Source organism: Saprolegnia diclina (genome assembly GCF_000281045.1).
Source record: "Saprolegnia diclina VS20 unplaced genomic scaffold supercont1.44, whole genome shotgun sequence".
Lineage (NCBI taxonomy): Eukaryota > Oomycota > Saprolegniomycetes > Saprolegniales > Saprolegniaceae > Saprolegnia > Saprolegnia diclina.
Genome location: NW_008246111.1, coordinates 37,807 through 55,901, shown reverse-complemented (window position 1 = coordinate 55,901; position 18,095 = coordinate 37,807). Strand labels below are relative to the sequence as shown.

The 18,095-nt window shown below is 57.3% G+C and overlaps 6 protein-coding genes and 1 non-coding gene across 7 annotated transcripts; 3 read left to right on the top strand and 4 right to left on the bottom strand.

The window, feature by feature from the left end:
• Positions 1–598: 598 nt before the first annotated feature.
• On the bottom strand, positions 599–2,391 carry SDRG_11769 (hypothetical protein; the record flags this gene model as incomplete). Its single annotated transcript, XM_008617820.1, has 1 exon — positions 599–2,391. One exon carries the CDS (start codon positions 2,389–2,391, stop codon positions 631–633), a length of 1,761 nt encoding a protein of 586 aa, XP_008616042.1. The 3' UTR covers positions 599–630.
• A 699-nt stretch (positions 2,392–3,090) lies between these two features.
• Positions 3,091–7,784, top strand: SDRG_11768 (TKL protein kinase). Its single transcript, XM_008617819.1, has 24 exons — positions 3,091–3,135; positions 3,185–3,298; positions 3,350–3,430; positions 3,497–3,595; positions 3,640–3,807; positions 3,855–3,953; positions 4,004–4,102; positions 4,152–4,250; positions 4,312–4,410; positions 4,453–4,620; positions 4,667–4,765; positions 4,818–4,916; positions 4,961–5,062; positions 5,108–5,212; positions 5,260–5,358; positions 5,406–5,507; positions 5,552–5,638; positions 5,682–5,774; positions 5,817–5,918; positions 5,962–6,054; positions 6,102–6,265; positions 6,315–7,020; positions 7,068–7,235; positions 7,287–7,784. The coding sequence occupies exons 1-24, from the start codon at positions 3,127–3,129 to the stop codon at positions 7,623–7,625; spliced, it is 3,393 nt and encodes a 1,130-aa protein (XP_008616041.1). The 5' UTR covers positions 3,091–3,126; the 3' UTR covers positions 7,626–7,784.
• Positions 7,744–8,781, bottom strand: SDRG_11767 (hypothetical protein). The gene has a single exon (XM_008617818.1). It carries the CDS (start codon positions 8,728–8,730, stop codon positions 7,798–7,800), a length of 933 nt encoding a protein of 310 aa, XP_008616040.1. The 5' UTR covers positions 8,731–8,781; the 3' UTR covers positions 7,744–7,797.
• A 1,371-nt stretch (positions 8,782–10,152) lies between these two features.
• SDRG_11766 lies at positions 10,153–10,224 on the bottom strand. The gene has a single exon. It is a non-coding gene; the product is annotated as a tRNA-Ala (tRNA).
• A 94-nt stretch (positions 10,225–10,318) lies between these two features.
• Positions 10,319–12,319, top strand: SDRG_11765 (hypothetical protein). Its single transcript, XM_008617817.1, has 13 exons — positions 10,319–10,452; positions 10,499–10,574; positions 10,619–10,695; positions 10,744–10,867; positions 10,915–11,097; positions 11,150–11,229; positions 11,279–11,344; positions 11,393–11,488; positions 11,541–11,625; positions 11,669–11,722; positions 11,765–11,857; positions 11,904–11,978; positions 12,024–12,319. The coding sequence occupies exons 1-13, from the start codon at positions 10,324–10,326 to the stop codon at positions 12,116–12,118; spliced, it is 1,233 nt and encodes a 410-aa protein (XP_008616039.1). The 5' UTR covers positions 10,319–10,323; the 3' UTR covers positions 12,119–12,319.
• Positions 12,320–12,769: 450 nt separating this feature from the next.
• SDRG_11764 (40S ribosomal protein S14) lies at positions 12,770–13,516 on the top strand. The gene has a single exon (XM_008617816.1). The coding sequence runs from the start codon at positions 12,905–12,907 to the stop codon at positions 13,358–13,360; it is 456 nt and encodes a 151-aa protein (XP_008616038.1). The 5' UTR covers positions 12,770–12,904; the 3' UTR covers positions 13,361–13,516.
• Positions 13,517–14,008: 492 nt separating this feature from the next.
• Positions 14,009–15,301, bottom strand: SDRG_11763 (hypothetical protein). The gene is made up of 7 exons (XM_008617815.1): positions 15,189–15,301; positions 15,079–15,138; positions 14,866–15,037; positions 14,634–14,814; positions 14,481–14,587; positions 14,358–14,432; positions 14,009–14,308 (listed from the first exon to the last, which is right to left on the bottom strand). The coding sequence occupies exons 1-7, from the start codon at positions 15,248–15,250 to the stop codon at positions 14,072–14,074; spliced, it is 894 nt and encodes a 297-aa protein (XP_008616037.1). The 5' UTR covers positions 15,251–15,301; the 3' UTR covers positions 14,009–14,071.
• Positions 15,302–18,095: the final 2,794 nt, after the last annotated feature.

Sequence of the window (18,095 nt, the reverse complement as noted above, 5' to 3'; positions counted from 1 at the left end):
CACTGATTGCACCGAGCATCGATCCACCATCTGGTCACAACCCGATCGGCATGTCTACGCAAGTCTGCAGCGCGTTTTTTCAGCCAATCCATACTAATTTCGTGTTTGTTGCCTGTTCGCACCTTTCTTTATGGGCGAATCACATCGCGGGGCCACTGCAGACAGTCGGAACGCAGTCGGAACGGGACGTTCTCGGGGTGCACAAGCAGGGGGCTAAATCATATCTTCGTTTGAGCTTCGCCTTAGCTTCGCGACAGCCAATTGGTCGGCCCACGATGTGGGATCTCGGGGTGGGTGGTACCACTATGGAGGAAATCGAATCATTGTGACAAATTTTGACCGCAAAAGCGAATGCTGGCGATACCAAACCACGATGCCCCGATAATATATTCCGTTTCCTTTGATTTGATGGCCTATAGAGCTCCAATGTCGCTAAAATGGGGGCGCTATGGCTATGGCGCCATTGACATTCGCAAGGTGGCTTTGAAAAGTGTCTCGGTTATTGTATGCTTGTATCCGGAAACATCTTATTTTCCCCAGGAATGCATGTCATGAATATAATATATCCGTGTACATGCATACAATCGTGGCCGGCGCTTTTGACACAAGAACGAGTCCACTTTGCGTTCGTTATTGGGAGCCGCCGTTGGCGCAGTCCGTTGCATCCCAGTCGCATGCTTCATGGAGGCAGTTGGCTTGGCAAATGCGGTCGCCACGCTCAAAGTTGGAGCACGAGTCGGCGCACACTTCCTGGCATCCTTCAAGAGGTCGCGCCCCGGTGCACACCGGCGTTCCATCCGCTAAAACCCGGCGCGCCGCGATCGCACCCAACACGTCGCTGGTTGGCGTCTCTGCGATCGGGTTGTTGCTGACATCGACGAATGCGACTTGGTGGGCCGCGAGAAGTGTTTTTGGAAACGCCACAAGCGCATTCTGAGCTGCCTCAAAGTGTGTTAGCACGGGAAGCGTCGCGAGGGCAGCTTCCGGGAGCTCGATGAATCGATTACTCGATACGACAATCCGCTCAAGCTCTTGCAACTGATTAAACCAACTTGGCAACGCTGTCAGTTGATTTCCGTTGAGAACGAGGCGGGAGAGGGTCTGCCACGACGGTACAAGCGTCGTTGGCAATACCGACATGTTGTTGCCAAAAGCCAACGTGAGCACGGTGCAGTCCGGTGGCAGCTTTAATAACGCAGGTGGTATGTGCGAGAGGTTGCTGTAGCGTACTTCGATCGCTAACACCGAGTCTGGCCACTCGCTGTCGAGCTCCCACGTTGTCATGTCGGAAAATTCGATCGTGAGTCCAAACAGCTGCTCAAACGGCACCAAATGCGATACATCAAAACCAAAAACGAGCGGACACTCGGTCACATGCAGGTAAAATAGTTGTGTGCCCAACCGCGCTGGCGACAAAAGATGCGTGAAATTAGGCGACACGGTGGGCGGTTGGCAGCGCAGGTGATAGTAGGCACATTCGCACTGCGCTGCAAACCATGGGTGGGTCGCTAGTAGACAACCATCGGGGCACGCCGGGGCACGCACAACGTTGAACACAGCGGCGACAACGATGGTCGAGCCGAGTAGCAAATTACACCACAAAAGTATCCGGAACGCGCGCGGTTTGGAGCGGATGGTCACGCGGGTCGGACCCCGGTGTAAGGGCACCACTGCATGGCGCCGGTGCGTGTTGGTCACAAGGCGCTGGGCGTTGAACCAGCTGAGGCCAAATAGCGCTGCTTTCTCGGCCAAGTCGATCGCCGACACTGGTACAATATAGCGGGTGAGTAGCGTGTACTCGGTGGTCCAGGCCATCGAAAAGATCTGTCGCGGGTCGCCAAATTTGAGCGAGAGCAAGGGCGGGACGAACGCGACGAGGTAGAGCCCCGAGGCCAAGACAAAGCTGAGGAGGCAATTGAAGAGCAGCCACAGGTCGCGGTGTACGAATGGGTCGGTGAAGAGGAAGAACCACGGACTCACGGCCGTCGAGAGGCCCACGAGCATTGGGTAAACAAAAGCGATGTCCAAATTGACAGCGTGCTGACTGAGGCGGTACGCCTGCAGGAGCTGAACCAACGTCTCGAGAAACTGAGCCGCGAGTGCCCACGGCAGCGCCGACGCCGATACAAAGAGGCGGCAGCACAGAAAATTCAAGCGGCACGACGTTGGTCGTCGGCCGCAGAGAATATGCAGCGCGCCGAGCCAGTGGAGAAGACCGCAGGCCGCGTACGTACCGAAACTATACGTCTTCATCGCGTAGACCTGGTACTTGATGGTGTCCGAGGGCGACGCGAAGCTCATGAGTGCGGCCACGAGGAGGCAGTAGGTGCCCGACGCTAGCAGCTTGAGGAACGCAAGAATAAGGAAGACCCGGCGGGCCACCGGACGCATTGTCGCTTTGACTTTGAGCAACGTTGAGGTATTTTTGGTGACTACAAGTACGCGATTTTGGTGATGCGAAAACCGTCGCTCGCGCCAAGTCAAACTGGCATGCCAAGCGTCTCGTGCCCCAGATTTCAATATTTCCAGCAACTGCTATCAGTATCTCTGTATGTTCTACATTGCCATGCATTTTAGGTACAAATGCGAGATGAGATAGTCTTTGCGCCGTCGATCTCTCAAAAGGTCACGTCAACGCAGTGGCCTGGGCTTCGTTACAAACAGCACAAAATTACCTTCTTTAAGTACACGTGTCCCACCCGCCGCTTCACTGACGGTCCCAACGAATGGCAAGAAGCGATCAAATTTCAAACTCGAGTATGTCAAAAACATGTACATCTACTCCGTGACAACTCATCTTCCTAATGATGCAGAGTTGGATGTTGGTGGAGCCGTACTGTACCGACTGAACCAAGGCCGAGTAGAACAAGAACACGGTGTGTACTATCTAAGCGAATTGGACCGTTTCACCGTGCACTGAAACTTGGCGCCTGCAGTTGGCGCGGTTTGCTTCATTGGCGTCGCCTCACTTTGACTTCGCTGCTCCAGTCTCTTTGGCAGCAGCATTTGACGATCAAGGGCCAGACGCTCACCTGCGTCAAGGCGATACTATGGTGACCACCATCGCGACTTGCCGCCTGTCGCTGGGGTGGATTGCTGAACTTACGTGTCAATCGTCAACGTGCCATGGTCATGGTATGCGCTTCCGGAAGGTTCGCAGTGAGTCCAATACCGCTGCTTCTAGGGTCTCGATCGGTCGGCGTCGCCAGCCGCGCTACTCACCGCCGCCGAGTCGGGTGATGCGGCCGCCATCGCGCGGCTTCTCTGCCACGGCGTGAGCCCCAGCACGACCAACCACGTACACATATCAACGTGCATTTGCTCCATGCACCAGCATGACGGTATGTAGAAGCAGCAGACGGCGCTGCATATTGCAGCCCTGCACGGCCACGACCCGATTATCGTCGAGCTGCTGGCTGCGAAAGCCGACGTCAACGCCATCGATGAGGCACGAACAACCCCTTGGCCTATGTGGGTCGCTGACGATGGCGCATAGAACCGCAAGACACCGCTGTACGAAGCGGCCAAGGCCGGCAAGCTCTCGGCGGTGACGTTGCTCCTCTCGGCCAAGGCGCGGACGAGCCTTGCCGACGTGGTAGGTGGTTTGACCAGAGGTGACAGGAAGCCATCGGAACCTAGTACGGCCGGACGCCACGCGCGATTGCACTGGAGATGGGCCATACGAGCGTCGCTGAGCTCTTCGTGGATCCGAACGCCAAGCGTCTTTTCAAGGCCGTCGTCGCCAACGACCACGATCTCGTCACGCAGCTGCTCGCTAGCGGCGCATCGCCGTCGAGCACCAACGAGGTATAACGCGCTGTACTTCACCAGCTGACGAGCCATTCGGCCTCTAGAGAGGCGAGACACCGCTGCACCTCGCCGCCGCCAAAAACTTGGAGGCCGTCGCCGTCGCACTGCTTTCAGCCGGTGCGCGCGCCGAAGCTGCGTCACAGGTTCCGTGATCAAGCACAGCCTGTGCGTAGCCCCATGTTGGCTTCAATAGGACGGGTCGACGCCGTTGCACGATGCTGCCTACTGCGGCGCGACTGCCACAGCCTGCGCGCTCGTCCGTGCAGGCGCACCCGTCAATGCCATCGATGCGGTGGACAAATTTTGTCCATTCTAGCTCACCACAATCCGCTACGTGCTAGACGCACCGCACACCACTGTACTGGGCAGTTGGGAAACGGCATGTCGACGTTGTCCACGTTCTCTTGGCGGCCAGCGCGGACGTGACGCTCGCCACCGAGGTATTAGACAGTCGATTGGCTTGTTGATGCAGAAGGAATGAAAACGAGCTCGACACTGTAGACGGGCGACACACCATTGCACGGGGCCGCGCGCAACGACGACCCGGATACTGTGACTGCCTTGCTCCGAGCCAACGCTTCCGTGGTCTGCACGACCAAGGTTGGCAAATCTTCACCAAGGTATGACTATATTGTGTCGTAGGCAGGCAAGACCCCGCGCGACGTCGCCGTCGGCCGCGGCCACGACAATATTGTGCAACTACTAGACCAGCACGTGGCCAAAGCGCTGCGTTCGGCGATTGAGACGAACGAGTCCGTCAGCTTGCAGCAGCTCCTCGACTATGGTGCCGACGTCAACACGCGCGACGCCGTACCCGCTTCAACGACATCTGCGAGAAGATGAATAATCTCTGTAGTTGGGGCGGTCGCCGCTGCATGTCGCGATCCTCCTGCACCGGACTGCGATGGCTGTCCGTCTCGTGGCAAGCACGGCCAATGTCGACGCAGCCGACACGGTAACCAGCTGCCACTTACGAGACGTCATTTCGTAATGTGGCGTACTTGTAGTCGGGTGCGACACCGCTGCACGCTGCGGTTGCCACCATGCAACTCAGTGTTGTCGACCACCTCTTGCGTGCGGATGCGAGTCCCAACATGGAAGACAAGGTGCACCGCTCCCTCAAAGGATCCGGCGAGTTTATAGCGCGTAGGCGGGTGTATCGGCGCTGCGACTCGCTGTCGAACAGCAGCATATTCCAGCGCTAACGCTATTGCTCGGCTGCCGCACGACACAACTCGACGCCTTCGGTCAGGTAGGTGACGTTGCAGCCGATTTCGCTACCACGGAGGAGACTTAGCTGCCCACATCGGTCCTCCACGCCGCTGCCAGTGCCGGGTTCCTGGGCGGTGTCGACGCCCTTTTGACGGCGGGTGCCACGGTCGACCTACGCAGCAAATCCACGGTCGACTCCGTTCGTATCTACCATCCAAGTGGCTTATTGTGGCATAGACGGGCGAGACGGCGTTGCACCTGGCGGTGGCCAACGGTCATGTTGACGTTGTCGAGCGCCTCGTCGCTGCGGGTGCCAACGTCGACGCCGTGACGACGGTAGCGACACGGAGACACATTCCCTTCGTATCAAGTTGATACTGTAGAAAACATGCGACACGCCGTTGCACGTGGCAGCCAGGCGCGGGCTCGGCGCTATCGTTTCGGTGCTCTTGGCTGCCGGTGCTAGTGTCGAGGCAACCAACGCGGTCGACACATACCTCGCGACGCTTCAACTAAGATTTTGGAGTAGACTCAGCACACGCCCGTTGCATGCGCGACCCCGTATCCGGACGTTATTGCGATCTTTGGCACCGACACCCGCCGACGCACCCATATGGTACGCTTCGTAGTCGTCCGTCGCGCTAAAGCTACTTTGGTAGGTGGCAGCGCTTCTCGCAGCGGTGTGTGACGGTGCCACCGACGTGGTGCGCTCGCTTGTAGCCGACGGGCTGGATCCCAACACGACCAACGAGGTACTCGATACATTGATGCATAAAACACATGGTCATTTGTAGGCTGGCGAATCGCTCTTGCACCTCGCCGTGCGTCAAAACCACCGAGGGCTTCTGGAAGCGCTGTTGCAAGCTCCTGGTATCCGCTTCGACCAGCGCAACGCGGTGCGCATCTGCAGACTATCGAGACGCTAACGCAGTCGCATAGGACGGACGGACACCGATGATTCTCGCGATCCAAGCCGGTCACCGACGCTTGGCCAACATCCTTCACGCCGCCGCCCACGCCTTGACGCCCGAGGTAGGCGCTCCGGTCTTTTTTGGTTCAGTGAGCCAACGAGGGACTAGATATCGTCGGAGGCTTTTACCATGGACGTCGATGCACCGCTCGGTGTCGGCGGGTACGGTGCCGTGTACAAGGGTACGTACAACGGCCGTCCCGTCGCCGTCAAGACGGCTCTCGGCGCCAGCGGCGTCGCCGCGCTTATTGAAGAGATGGAGACCATGCAGCTGTACTCTTTTGGACATTTTTCAAAAATATTGACGACTTGTGTCACCTAGCTGCCACTCGCCGTACGTGCTGGAGCTCCTCGCTGTCACCAAGATGCCAAGTCCCAAGCTCATCCTCGAGTACATGGACGGTGGTGATCTCCGCAGCTTCCTCGACGCCAAGCGCCTCAATCAATCCACCAAGGTGGATGTCTCATCATTGGAGGTCGCGTGGGTCGTTGCCAATGCCCTCGCCGATATGCACCACAACGGCCTCCTCCACCGCGACATCAAGAGCCCGAACGTCCTCCTCTGCACTCACAACTACATCAAGCTCGCCGACCTCGGCATCGCGCGCGAGTACGAGTCGAATATGACCATGGGCATTGGTACATTGCGCTGGATGGCCCCCGAGCTCCTCGACCCGAAGCGCAGCTACAACGCAGCGGCCGATATGTATGCGTTTGGCGCGCTCTTGACCGAGCTCGACACGCGTCTTGTGCCCTTTGCAGCCGAGACGTCGATTCCGGAGATCATGCGCAAGCTCGGTGACGGTGCGCTCAAGCCGACGTTTACATCGACCTGCCCCGCGTGGCTTCAAGACCTGGCGACCGCCTGTCTCGCCTTTGACCCGAAAGGGCGTCCGACAGCCCAAGATGTTGTCAACCGACTCAAGCAGCACCTAGCCCGGCAAGTTGATCGAGCCAACACGGCTGACGACGAGAACGCGGCGCCAAGCTCGTCAGCTGAGAGAGCTCCGATCCTCCAAGCGGCGCGGGTGCGACGGGCTTGATGACGCAGGAGACGTCACCGTATGAGCTGTAGGCGCCGCCGACATCGATTCGTCGTGTAGAGATCGAGGCCGAGGACATGGCATCCGGCCTGGTAGCGCAGCTCTCGATGAGCCCTCGCCGCCCGTCAACGCACCCCGCCAGCGAGCCGACGCCAGCCGATCCGAGTACAACCGAGCCACTGGCATTTGGCAACACCAAGGTACCGCGCACCTCGTCTCTTCGAGTGCAACAGCGAAAACTACGGCGATAGACGTACTCGGGTTGGACCACCGAGAAGCTCGTGGCGACAGACCTTGTGTGTCAGCTGTGCAACACGACTAACAGCCTTTTGGACGACGCCTGCGGAACGTGCACCGAGCCGCTGCCGCCACCGTCGCTCAAACTCAAAGTGCTCTTGCGACGCCTCGACGCCGCCGCCCAGCGCGGGTTGCGCGTCGATGGGAGCGTCACTTGCTTTACGTGCAGCGACGCGTACCCGATGACGCGCGCGGCGTGTGACTGCGGTGAAGAGTTTCCGGCCGACGTGAGCAAGATCCGCATGCTCCTCAAGCGCATCGAGCTCGCGAGCAAGAGCAAGTCGACGCCGTAAGCCGACGACTCGAGCACAGACAGAGCCACTCTGCAAGCAACCCACAACTGTCGACCCTCCTACCCTCCTACGTGCGCCGCGCTGGACGCTGACGCGGCAGCTGGTAGCGAAGATGAGATTGGACAAGATGACAATATCAACACGACTTTTGAAACGAGACAAAACGACTAAATTATGCAGACGGGGCAAGGCGCAGAATTTGCTGCAGCGACGGGCTCGACACGTAGACGCTGCCGTCCTTGGCGCTGACGGCGACACCGACGGGACTCTCGACGTCGCCGAGCACGACGACGGCGCCCGAGACCGGGTCGATCTTGAGCACACGGTTGTTGTACGTGTCGGCTACGTACAAATTGCCGCAGCTGTCGCACGCAATGCCATGGGGGTACTTAAGCTCTGCATCAAAGTCCAAGGTCGAGATCTCGTTGGTCGACAGGTCGAGCAGTCGAATCGCGTGGTTGTTGAGGTCCGTGATGTACAGCGCGTTTCGGTGCAGCACGAGGTCCGTCGGGACATTGAACGTGGCTGCGTTGCCGTCGTCGTCGCCGGACGTCGCGCTGCCAGCGACCGTCGTCACCGTCGACCGGTCCGCCGAGAGCTTGCGGATGCGGTTGTTGGACGAGTCGGCGACGTAGATGGCGCCATCGCGGGCGACAGCGACGCCCGAAGGATTGTGAAACTGCGCGGACGCCGCGGGGCCGTCGGCGAACCCGGGTCCGAGGCCGAGCGTGCCGGCGAGGTCAACCGCGTCCGAGCCGTTGAGCGCGCGCAGCATGTGGTTGCCATAGTCGGCGACGACGACGCCGTACCGCGCATCGGTCGTGACGCTGCGCGGCTGCCGCAGCACACTTGGCAGCGTCGAGACGTCCGTGGCCGAGACGCGGCGAATGCGGTTGCTGCTCGTGTCGGCGACGAAGAGGTCATGGCCGTCAAACGCGAGGCCCTGCGGCTCGGCAAAGAGCGCGGCGAGGCGCGGGCCGTCGGCAAAGCCTTTCGTGCCGGCGCCCGCGAACGGTGTGAGCGTGTACTTGGACGCATTGCACGCAGCGTCCGAGAGACCAATGACGTACAAGCCAGACGCCACGAGCGAGAGAAAGTGGAACATGGCAAATCTGCAACTGGCCGCCACTCGCCCATAGTCGTCGGTCTGGCTCTCACACCATCTGGGCTTCGATGGAAGATACCGATCGTCCTCCTTTGTCGAATCGGGAAGAGTCGGTGGCGTCGACAACGCTACGTCGGCGTTTGTACACGGCTGCGTCCAGTAGGTGATGTTCCTGCGCGCTTCAAGAATCGACGAGAAATGATCGGTCGTTCTATCCCGCACCAGCGCGCAGGTCGGTGACACTTGTGGAGGCTAGCGCCATCCACGGTACCTTGCGATACCTCGCGTATGAGCCGTGGGGTGCAGCGCAGTTGAGCGAGCGTTGGGATCGATGGGATGCTTGGAGAATGGTCTTGCTGCTCGCGAGCGTTGGGATCGATGGGATGCTTGGAGAATGGTCGCGCCACTCGAAGTATCCGGATAAAATGACGTGGCGCCCGCAGGCGTTTCCGAACCTGCTGCTGGGAACGTTGTACTAACGTTAGTACCTATGGTGTGGGACTCGACCGCCAAACGCATCGTTGACTGTCTCTTGTTCATCTGTCACCACGCAGAGTCGGGTCATGGACGGTCTCGTTGGTGTGCACCTCGCTAGCTACTGCCAAACCATACGCGTAGTAGCGACCATCCTGGCGTGCAGTGGCTAGTGTCGAGCGAGCCCTTGACGCCAGCAACTGTATTCGTACCCTGGCGCACGGCGTAGCTTTGAGCCCAAGTGCGATCCAGAGAGTGGGAAGGCGTTGATGTCAAAGCTCCAGTTGCAGAAGTGTAGGGTAAGCATGGACCATAAGGCCTCGGCCGTTGGCCATTCGATGGTGCAAGCGGACGTGCGCTCTCAAGATCTCGCTTGTGGGACGTACGCAAGGAATATATTTGGCGATGACAATCGTATCCAAAATTATGTATTGGCACAGGAAGGGCCAATCTTTCGAAGAGGTGCGATCTTTCAAGGGTATCCATGGTCGCTTGGATTTTAAACGATGTATCCAACGTCGGCTCGCCACGTGTGGCCGCGTGCCATGATTCTTTCGCTCGTCCTCGTGGTCGTGTGGCTGGCACAGGTGACGACGCCGCCTCGACACTCGGTCCATCGTCTGCGCTTCGTCGGCAGCCCGGCGCCAGTGGCCCGCGACCTTGTCCACCGCGAAGGCGGCAAGCCCGCGCGCGATTTTAACGTAGCCCAAAACAAGTCCAGTCCCACGCCCAACGAAGAGAAACGGTGATGTCAGTACAGTTGACTTGTATTGATTCGACTGTCCGTGGCATCCCTCATGGCGCCGTCGGCGGTGATATTACGACAAAGCGGTCCTGTCCACGGAAGCCGAAAGGTGCTGTGTGCAGCAAAACGCATGCCTTTTCCTACTAAGTTATAGCGGCCATACAACATCCCTTCACAACCGTGCAAATGAACCGGTGCAAAAATGGAGGAACCGGGGGTCGAACCCGGGGCCTTCCGCATGCAAAGCGGACGCGCTACCACTGCGCTATACCCCCAACTTGCAACTTCGGGATAATAAAAAATATAGATACTAAAATTTCTGGGGCGCTCGATGCCCTCGAAATAGTTAATTTTCCATTTTGAACATCTCGAACATGTGGTATCCTTCGAAATTGGACCGTCTTGGGCGTCGTCCAAGATCAAAGTCGAAATCACAGCAAAGTTCCGACATGTTCACGCTCTCGGTGCTTTGGTTGACCGCTTTTCTCGCCGCGACGGTCCAGGTCCGCAACGACAATTGCGTCCCAAAAGCGCTCACCTGCATTCCAGGCGCAACAGCTGCAAGGTCGCTGCACCTCAAACGCCGACTGCAGCGCGGACGCAGCGTGTGTGACTTTTGACACAGGTACATAAACCTCTCACGGACTCTGGTGCTGACGGAATACGCAGGTCGCTCGGCCTTTTCAAAGTGCACGGCGCAGCAACCGCTCTGCGGTGGCGTCACGTTTGGCCACTGCCCGTCGCAGGTAACCAAAAGCTCGCACAGTGCGACGGCGACAAAGGGCGGTGTGTAGGACTCGGAGATCGGGTCGCTCATGTGTCTCTTCGTCGAGACGGACAAAATTCGCAACATCAACTGCTGCACGTCCACGTCGGGCGAGATGCTCGTTCCTGCCGCCGACGGCAGTGTCATGCTGTGTATGTCTGCAGCAACAGGCGACGCCTTGTCTTCATGTCTGGCGTAGCGTCGACATCGACGTCGACGACCACGACGACCGCAACGACAACGACAACGTCGAACAACGGGAATACGACGACACCGGCAATCGTCCGGCGGCTGCAGGCAGCGACTTCCAACTGCCTCAACTGTTACAAGCCCAAGTCGAGCAACAAGACCGTTGCGGGCTCGTTCCAGTGCGTCTTGAAAGGTACCTGTCGATTCGCGTCTGCAAAATATGCACCAACAAACCGTCGGGATAGGGCAGTGCAAGGACCAAAGTGCGTTTCCTGCGGTCTGCGACACGGGCTTAAGCTGCTCGACGGGCCCAACGGGTTCGAACGTACGTTCCTTCGAGGTCTCTCCTTCGACTTTGATACATTAACCGCTAGCAACTCTGCAGTAACCATGGCACGTGCACGCCCACCGACTCGGACGCACCGGAAGCCAAGTACCGCGTACGTACACTACTTCCAACCGCATAGACACCCCATACCGCATTACAGTGCTTGTGCGACGTCGGCTTTGGTGGACGCTTTTGCGACAAGGTGCTATCCAACAAGTGCGTCGCCGACTGTGGCCTTGGCGGCACCTGTGAAGAGGTACTCACGATAGCATGCTTCTCTCGCGCAGCACACTCAAGAGCGTTCTTAGGGCCAATGCAAATGCAACTCGGGATACTCGGGCAACCAGTGTATGAGCTGCACGAGCGACGTCGCTTGCAACTCGATCAACTTGGGTGCGTCGTGTGTGGCGACTATTGTCTTTTAACTCGTGTCTAGGCGGCAAGTGCAATCTCGACACCAACACGTGCACGTGCAACAGTGGATTTGGCGGTACGATGCGTCAACAATGGCCCGCAATGACGTGAGTGGTAGGCAACTTTTGCACCGTCACGGGCGGCGCGACGACGCCGACGGCCAACAAGTGCCTGGCCACGGACGCCACGCGCCCCAACTGCGGGACCCTTGGTACGGATTTGGAAGCTGAATCCATCGCAATGTCATCGCCGCGTAGGTCTGTGCGTCGACAGCGCGTGCTACTGCAAAGGCCAGTGCGTTGGCGCGATCTGCACCAAGTGCACGAAGCCTGGTACAACGTTCGGTCGTTGAAACCAAGTTGTTGATGCATGAGTAGGCTGCACGGATTGCGTCAAGAGTGCTGCGGCGACGCAGGGGCCATCGTTGCTGCTTGGCGCGGCGGCTGTGGCCGCGGCGTGGGCTCGCCTCTAAGGGCTGTAGCAAGATGCTCTCTGTAAATGATTTTCCAAGTTACTGCGCGCAATGAAGCATCTCCGATCGGTCCGTCGGTGTTGGAGTTGCCATCTCAAAAGCATGATGCTGTCTGTGCAAATCGAAGTTTCAAAATTAAATTTTATGCATACAAAGAAGAAGATTTCATTGTCAGAAATTAAACTAATATTGGTCATGTACACTATTTACAACGAAATCGCGCTTCCATCTCGTATTCCGTCGCAAGCAGGATATGATGGAGCCACATGCACTACAGTACATTGCTAGCGCAGCACAACAACTCGAAGAACGACGCCTCGATGAATTGCTGGTACATCTTGCAAGCTCTGCGATGCTGCTGCCATCGGCAATCCGTCGGTCCCAAGCACCAAGGCTTGACCATGATTACGATGACCTTGCGCACACATCGTCCACAAAACTAGTCTTCTACCATCCGTAGCATGGCGGCGTGTGTACTTGAATGACCTTGCTACTAGTAGCAAAAGTCTTGCAGTCGTGCGCTCTGTCGTGGCGATCGCCGTGCCATGCCCACTACCTGGATCGCACACTATTTGCGGCGCCCTATCAGCTACGAACTTCGATTGTTAAAAGGCGTGGTCCAAACCTACATACAAATGCCAAGATCACGAGCACCAATTAAAAAAGCGCGCAAGGCCATTGGGCGAGAATGGCATCGGCTCTGCGCCAGTCAAGTCGAGTGGGGCGGCGCTGGCCACGGCTTGAGCATTCTGCAATCGGCCTCCATCCCCGTTGTCAATTCGCATAATGTCCAAGAAGGCCGTCAAGGTTGAGAGCGTCGAGGAAGTGGTCAAGCTTGGCCCTACCGCCCGCGAGGGCCAGGAAGTGTTCGGCGTCGCCCACATCTTCGCCTCGTTCAACGATACGTTCGTGCACGTCACGGACCTCTCGGGCCGCGAGACCATCGTCCGTGTCACGGGCGGCATGAAGGTCAAGGCCGATCGCGATGAAGCTTCGCCGTACGCCGCCATGTTGGCTGCCCAGGACGTCGCCGCCAAGTGCAAGGAGGTCGGCATCACGGCCCTCCACGTCAAGATCCGTGCCACGGGTGGCAACCGCACCAAGACCCCCGGCCCTGGTGCCCAGTCGGCCCTCCGCGCCCTTGCCCGTAACGGCATGAAGATTGGCCGCATTGAGGATGCCACGCCGATCCCGACGGACTCGACCCGCCGAAAGGGTGGTCGCCGTGGTCGCCGCCTCTAAGCGCGCTGCCCAAACGGCTCGACATATTTCGGTGTCGTGGTTTGTGGCAGCTTGCTCATGGGTTCGACCTCTTGGCTTTCTGGCTCGGGCCTTCTCGCGCTTGGTTGTTTAAGACTCTAATTTAATCACCCACGTGTGTTGGACTGCTCGAAACAACCCTCTTCTTCCTCTCGCTGTTGCCCAAGCAGTCACCAACGACTCTTGCAGCGCACTAGATCTCAATGTAAGTCGAGATGGGATGTGATGGAAGAGTGCTAGACAGCGCTGCATGGCACATGGCCACGCCTCGATCATGTCGCCGCGACCGTCGACAGCCAGGAACCAGATCAGCTGGACTCTTACTACATTTGAAGCACTTCTAGAAGCTCACACAAGCGCCCTTGGAGCAAGACACAGGAACAGCGTGTGCTCTGTCCAAGACTGGCAGCTACTAGTACGTCTTCGCCTCGTGCGCCAGGCGCTGCTCGTGCGCAGGGAATCTTCCAGTTCTGAATCTTAGCGCTCTCTTGGTTGCCCGCGCGACCGAATCGTTGGCGTCAACCTCGAGTTATTCGGCTAGCTCCATGCATTTTGCTCTACTAGTATGACGTCCTCCTCCTCATGAACCAAAGGTCATTTTCATGATCTCGGCGCCATGATCGCGTAGCAGTAGAGTCTAAAACAGGTGTGCATTGCGAGTTAAAATATAGGAACGGCGGCGACGGGACACGACTAGTTGGCCGTCGACTCGAATTCGTTTTCGTCTTCGTACTCGATCTCGACGTAGGCGCCGGCGCGCTTGGGCTTCTTGGCGGGCTTGCTGCCCTTGGCCGCCGGACGCTTGCGCTTCCCGGCGCTCGCATCTTCGTCGTCGTCGTCGTCGTCGTCGTCCTCATCGTCGTCATCATCTTCCTCGTCATCGTCGTCGCCAAAGTCTTCCATGTCGTCTTCGCTCTCGTCGTCAAAGTCCTACGCGACTCCAAAATGAGCACACCATGCGGCTCCATCGATGGTCTACCTCGACGTATTCGACCTGGCCCGACTCGTCGTCGCTCTCCATTTCGTACTCATCCTCGCCTTCTTCTTCCTCTTCCTACACGGCGCGTCAGCATACGATCCCATCTCCGTAGAAAGATGATACCTCGTTGTCGTCGAGCACCTTGGCAAACTCGCGCTCGGGAAAGTTATAAATATCGCCGTACGTGCCCTTCTGGAGACGCTGCAGCAGCTCCTTCTCGATCGAAAAGTCTAAATGGCATGAGTGGCATTCTTGTATCGCGATCGCGCATCGTACCGAGCTTGGCAGCGGTCTTGGCCTTCTCTTCGCGACGCGCTTCACGGCGCTCGATCTTCTTGTTGATGACAACAAGGTTCGGCTTGGTCTTGAGGCGGAGCTTGCGCATGCGCATGAGGTACTGGTGGATCTTGGTCAAGCGCTGCTTGTTGCGATGGATGAGCTTCTTGGGCCAGAATTGCTACGACGACGCCATCGTCCTTCGCTGCCTTCAACAGCGCGTGCAATGTACCATTTGGGCGTCGATCTGCTCGAGCGACTTGGTGTAGTTCTTGGAGAGCTTGACCTTTTCCCAGAGGTTCTTGGGCGAATGCGCGCGCTCGATCGTCTTCATGTACAGGAAGCACACGCCGTTGTGCTCGCGGATCGTCGCGTAGCGCGAGTTGGCCAGCGGGCACGATTGCCTGGTGGCGTCATGAGCCATTGCAGTAGAGAGCGGCCGTACCGATTGCAGAGGCCCGTGACGTTGTACTCATTGCGGCAAAACATGGCGCCTTCGCGCAGCCTAAATAAGCACTTAGCCTCACGCGGCAGCGATTTGTACGGCAGACGTACTTGCTCTTGAACGAGCAGAACTGGTTGGAGATGACGCCCCAGATAACTTCGTCGTGCTGCATGGCGTGGCGCGGGCGCAAGCGGGTGCTTCAACAGGAATGAGCGACCCGCGGATACACCACTCGGGAGTTGGAGCCAATCGTTTCGACGACATTGAATTCGGTCCGTATTTTAATTCGCCAAACAACGCTTTTTATGCCGCTTGTACTCCATATTTGTGTGTGGAATTGAATGCTGCATTGTAGAAAAGTGTATTTTAATTGCGTGGACTGCACCATTGTAGCATCCATTCGTTAAAGTTGCGCGTCGTTGGCCATACACCGAGTAGGTTAATTCCACGCAACTTGGCAAAGCCCGAGTCCAGTCACAGGACTTTTTTGTTGCCGTTCAGTCGGGTTCGCGCGTGTTCCAAGCGAGAAAATATTGTTGTCAAAGACTTCATATAAATGTGTTGAACACACAAAGCGTTTATGGACTCCAAGTGTCGGCAAGTACGGCTTAGGTGGCGTGGGTTTAGATTTTGATATGAAATTGGCGCGACATCGCGCTCTGAGTAATGTTGCTCGCCTGGAGCATGAACCGACGCCACTTGAAGCAGGATCGTGCCTATCCGAGTCACTGCCGTGTGGGAGGGAGCGCTTGTGTGCTCTCGATGGGCACTTTGTGTGGAGCGGCAAAAGCCCATGCGCTTGCCCTTCCCTTCAAGGGCACGCGTTGTTCGATGCAAGCTCACGCCGAGGCAAAGTGGTTGCCGCGTCGTGGGCATCTCTACCCTGCAAGAGTGAGCATCTCTTAACCGTGCCGACTATTGCTCATGAACTCTAAAGTTAGCTCCCGAAAGGCGGTACCGTGACGCTACTCTACCTGGTAACGTTAGTGCCATTGCATCGCCGAGTCGATTTTGAAACTCGACTGAAATGGAAATGGGTGTTCTCATTGGCTCGAATTCAACATTTTTATAGCCAATCACAAGACATGTAGTCACAGGTCTTATATAGTGTACGTATCAATTTCACCGCAACGCCGAGTAGCAGCCCACAGACCTGCCACAACCACGTGGCAGATATCTATACCTCTCTACACACTCACTGAACGACGTACATGTCGTTTCCGACGCTGAACGGGGCGTAATCACGTGTAAATCCATTTTTCATTTTTTGAGGTGGTGGCACAATTGCCCAAATACTCTACATGAAATCGCGGGGTTTGAAAGCTCCAAGGACCCCAATTCTGGCTGCCACAGTTGGCTATGGATCTTGACCCGATGTGCGACCAGTTTGTTGGGCCGCGCCGTTGCTTGGGCGCTCACACCAAACTCAAACTGCCGAGCGTCGGTTTTCCCAAAATGCGGCACGATATTTCGATTGAAAATACGTTGAAATCGCGGAAACTGAGGACGCTATCGCTTTTTATTCATGTTAAAGAGCGTGTTGCATGTGGGCGAGGGAGGCCTCGCGCCTGCTATATGCTCCGTAATGAGGCCCCGACTCCGCCATACAGTATTTCAGTGTAGAAAAATTCATACTATATCCTATTTGCTCGCCGCAGTCATTTCCCAGGTCATTTCCTCTCGCTACAGATCTCAAACGGCGACGCCACATAGCGTTTTGAGCTCTCCAAAGTGTGGTTTACCACTCTGGTAAGTATGGGCGACTTCATTTTCAAACTTCATTTTGGTCGATCCGCCGACGCGGCAAGGCTGCGTTCGTCCAAATGTGGCTTTTATGGTTGAAAATGGCGAACGCCAAGAATAACGACCAGCAACGCCAGACAGACAACGCCGAGGCTTCTAAGGCACCGCTGACGCTGCTGCGTTGTGCTCGAGGAGACTCCCTCAACATACTCTACGCACACGTTATCATGAGGTATCGCTCGGTCGCAATGCGAGATACCTGGCGCTGCTCCTTCTCTTGCTGGTGGACGATCGTTCCAGCTAACGTTAATCACAATCGGCATGCATTTTGGCCAATCACCAGTGTTCTTGCCACATACGTGCTGGCGACGCTGGCCCACAGAAAGCCCACGCGATGCGGTGTAGGCGTGGCGCAGCTTCAGCATCCGTGACGAGCCACCGAGTCGGCCCTAGGGCGGAGCCCTGACCAATTTTTCGACAGCCTCTCGCGCGTCGGCCTCGCAACCGCCTCCGAGATGCACTCGTACAAGTTCCCAAGACCTGCGAGCGACGCCTCGATGTCTAGCATTCACGGCAGCACACGCTTGCACGTCCGGAACGACGGCCGGGTCGCTACGGCCGCATTCGACCTCTGCGGCCGCGTGCTCGTCACTGCCGCCACACTACGTACATCTCGGGCGTCGACGCGCGACTCGTGCCTCGGCGCCAAGCTTGCATGCGGCTGGTCGCGTCGGCCGTCGCGCTGCACTCGAATCCATCGCCATGCCGAGTCCTTTCCTCTTCTTCGTCCTCCATGGCCGACTGCTGGTGGCCAACGTCGACACGCACTACTGGGTGTCGTGCTTCCATCGCAAACTGCTCCAACATCCAAGTCGCCATTTTCTTTTGAGTCGGGACGCCATTTGAACTCTAATTCGTGATGATTTTACTGGCTCGTTTGTCGACGCATGCGCCTCCCAGTATCGCACGCGTCCTGTTGCCAAGGGAGATTCTGAGTTTAACCCTTGCCTCTTCGCCACCGGTGCAGCGTCCACGAAGGCAAAGGAGGTCCCTCGTCGACGGCGCTTGGGTGCCCCGCAGCCATGGGTCAATCAATACCCATGCCCGTAGCTTTGTGCGCGTGGCGTTTTCTTGGGAAAGAAGCATCGTGCGAGTCGACGCCGAGCGCGCAACTGGGAGCGCTGTCGCCAGCAGCATGGGCCACAACACAGAACGTGTCTTTCACAGTACCTTGGCGCTAAAGACATTGCACGGTGAAAAATACTATTGGAGCC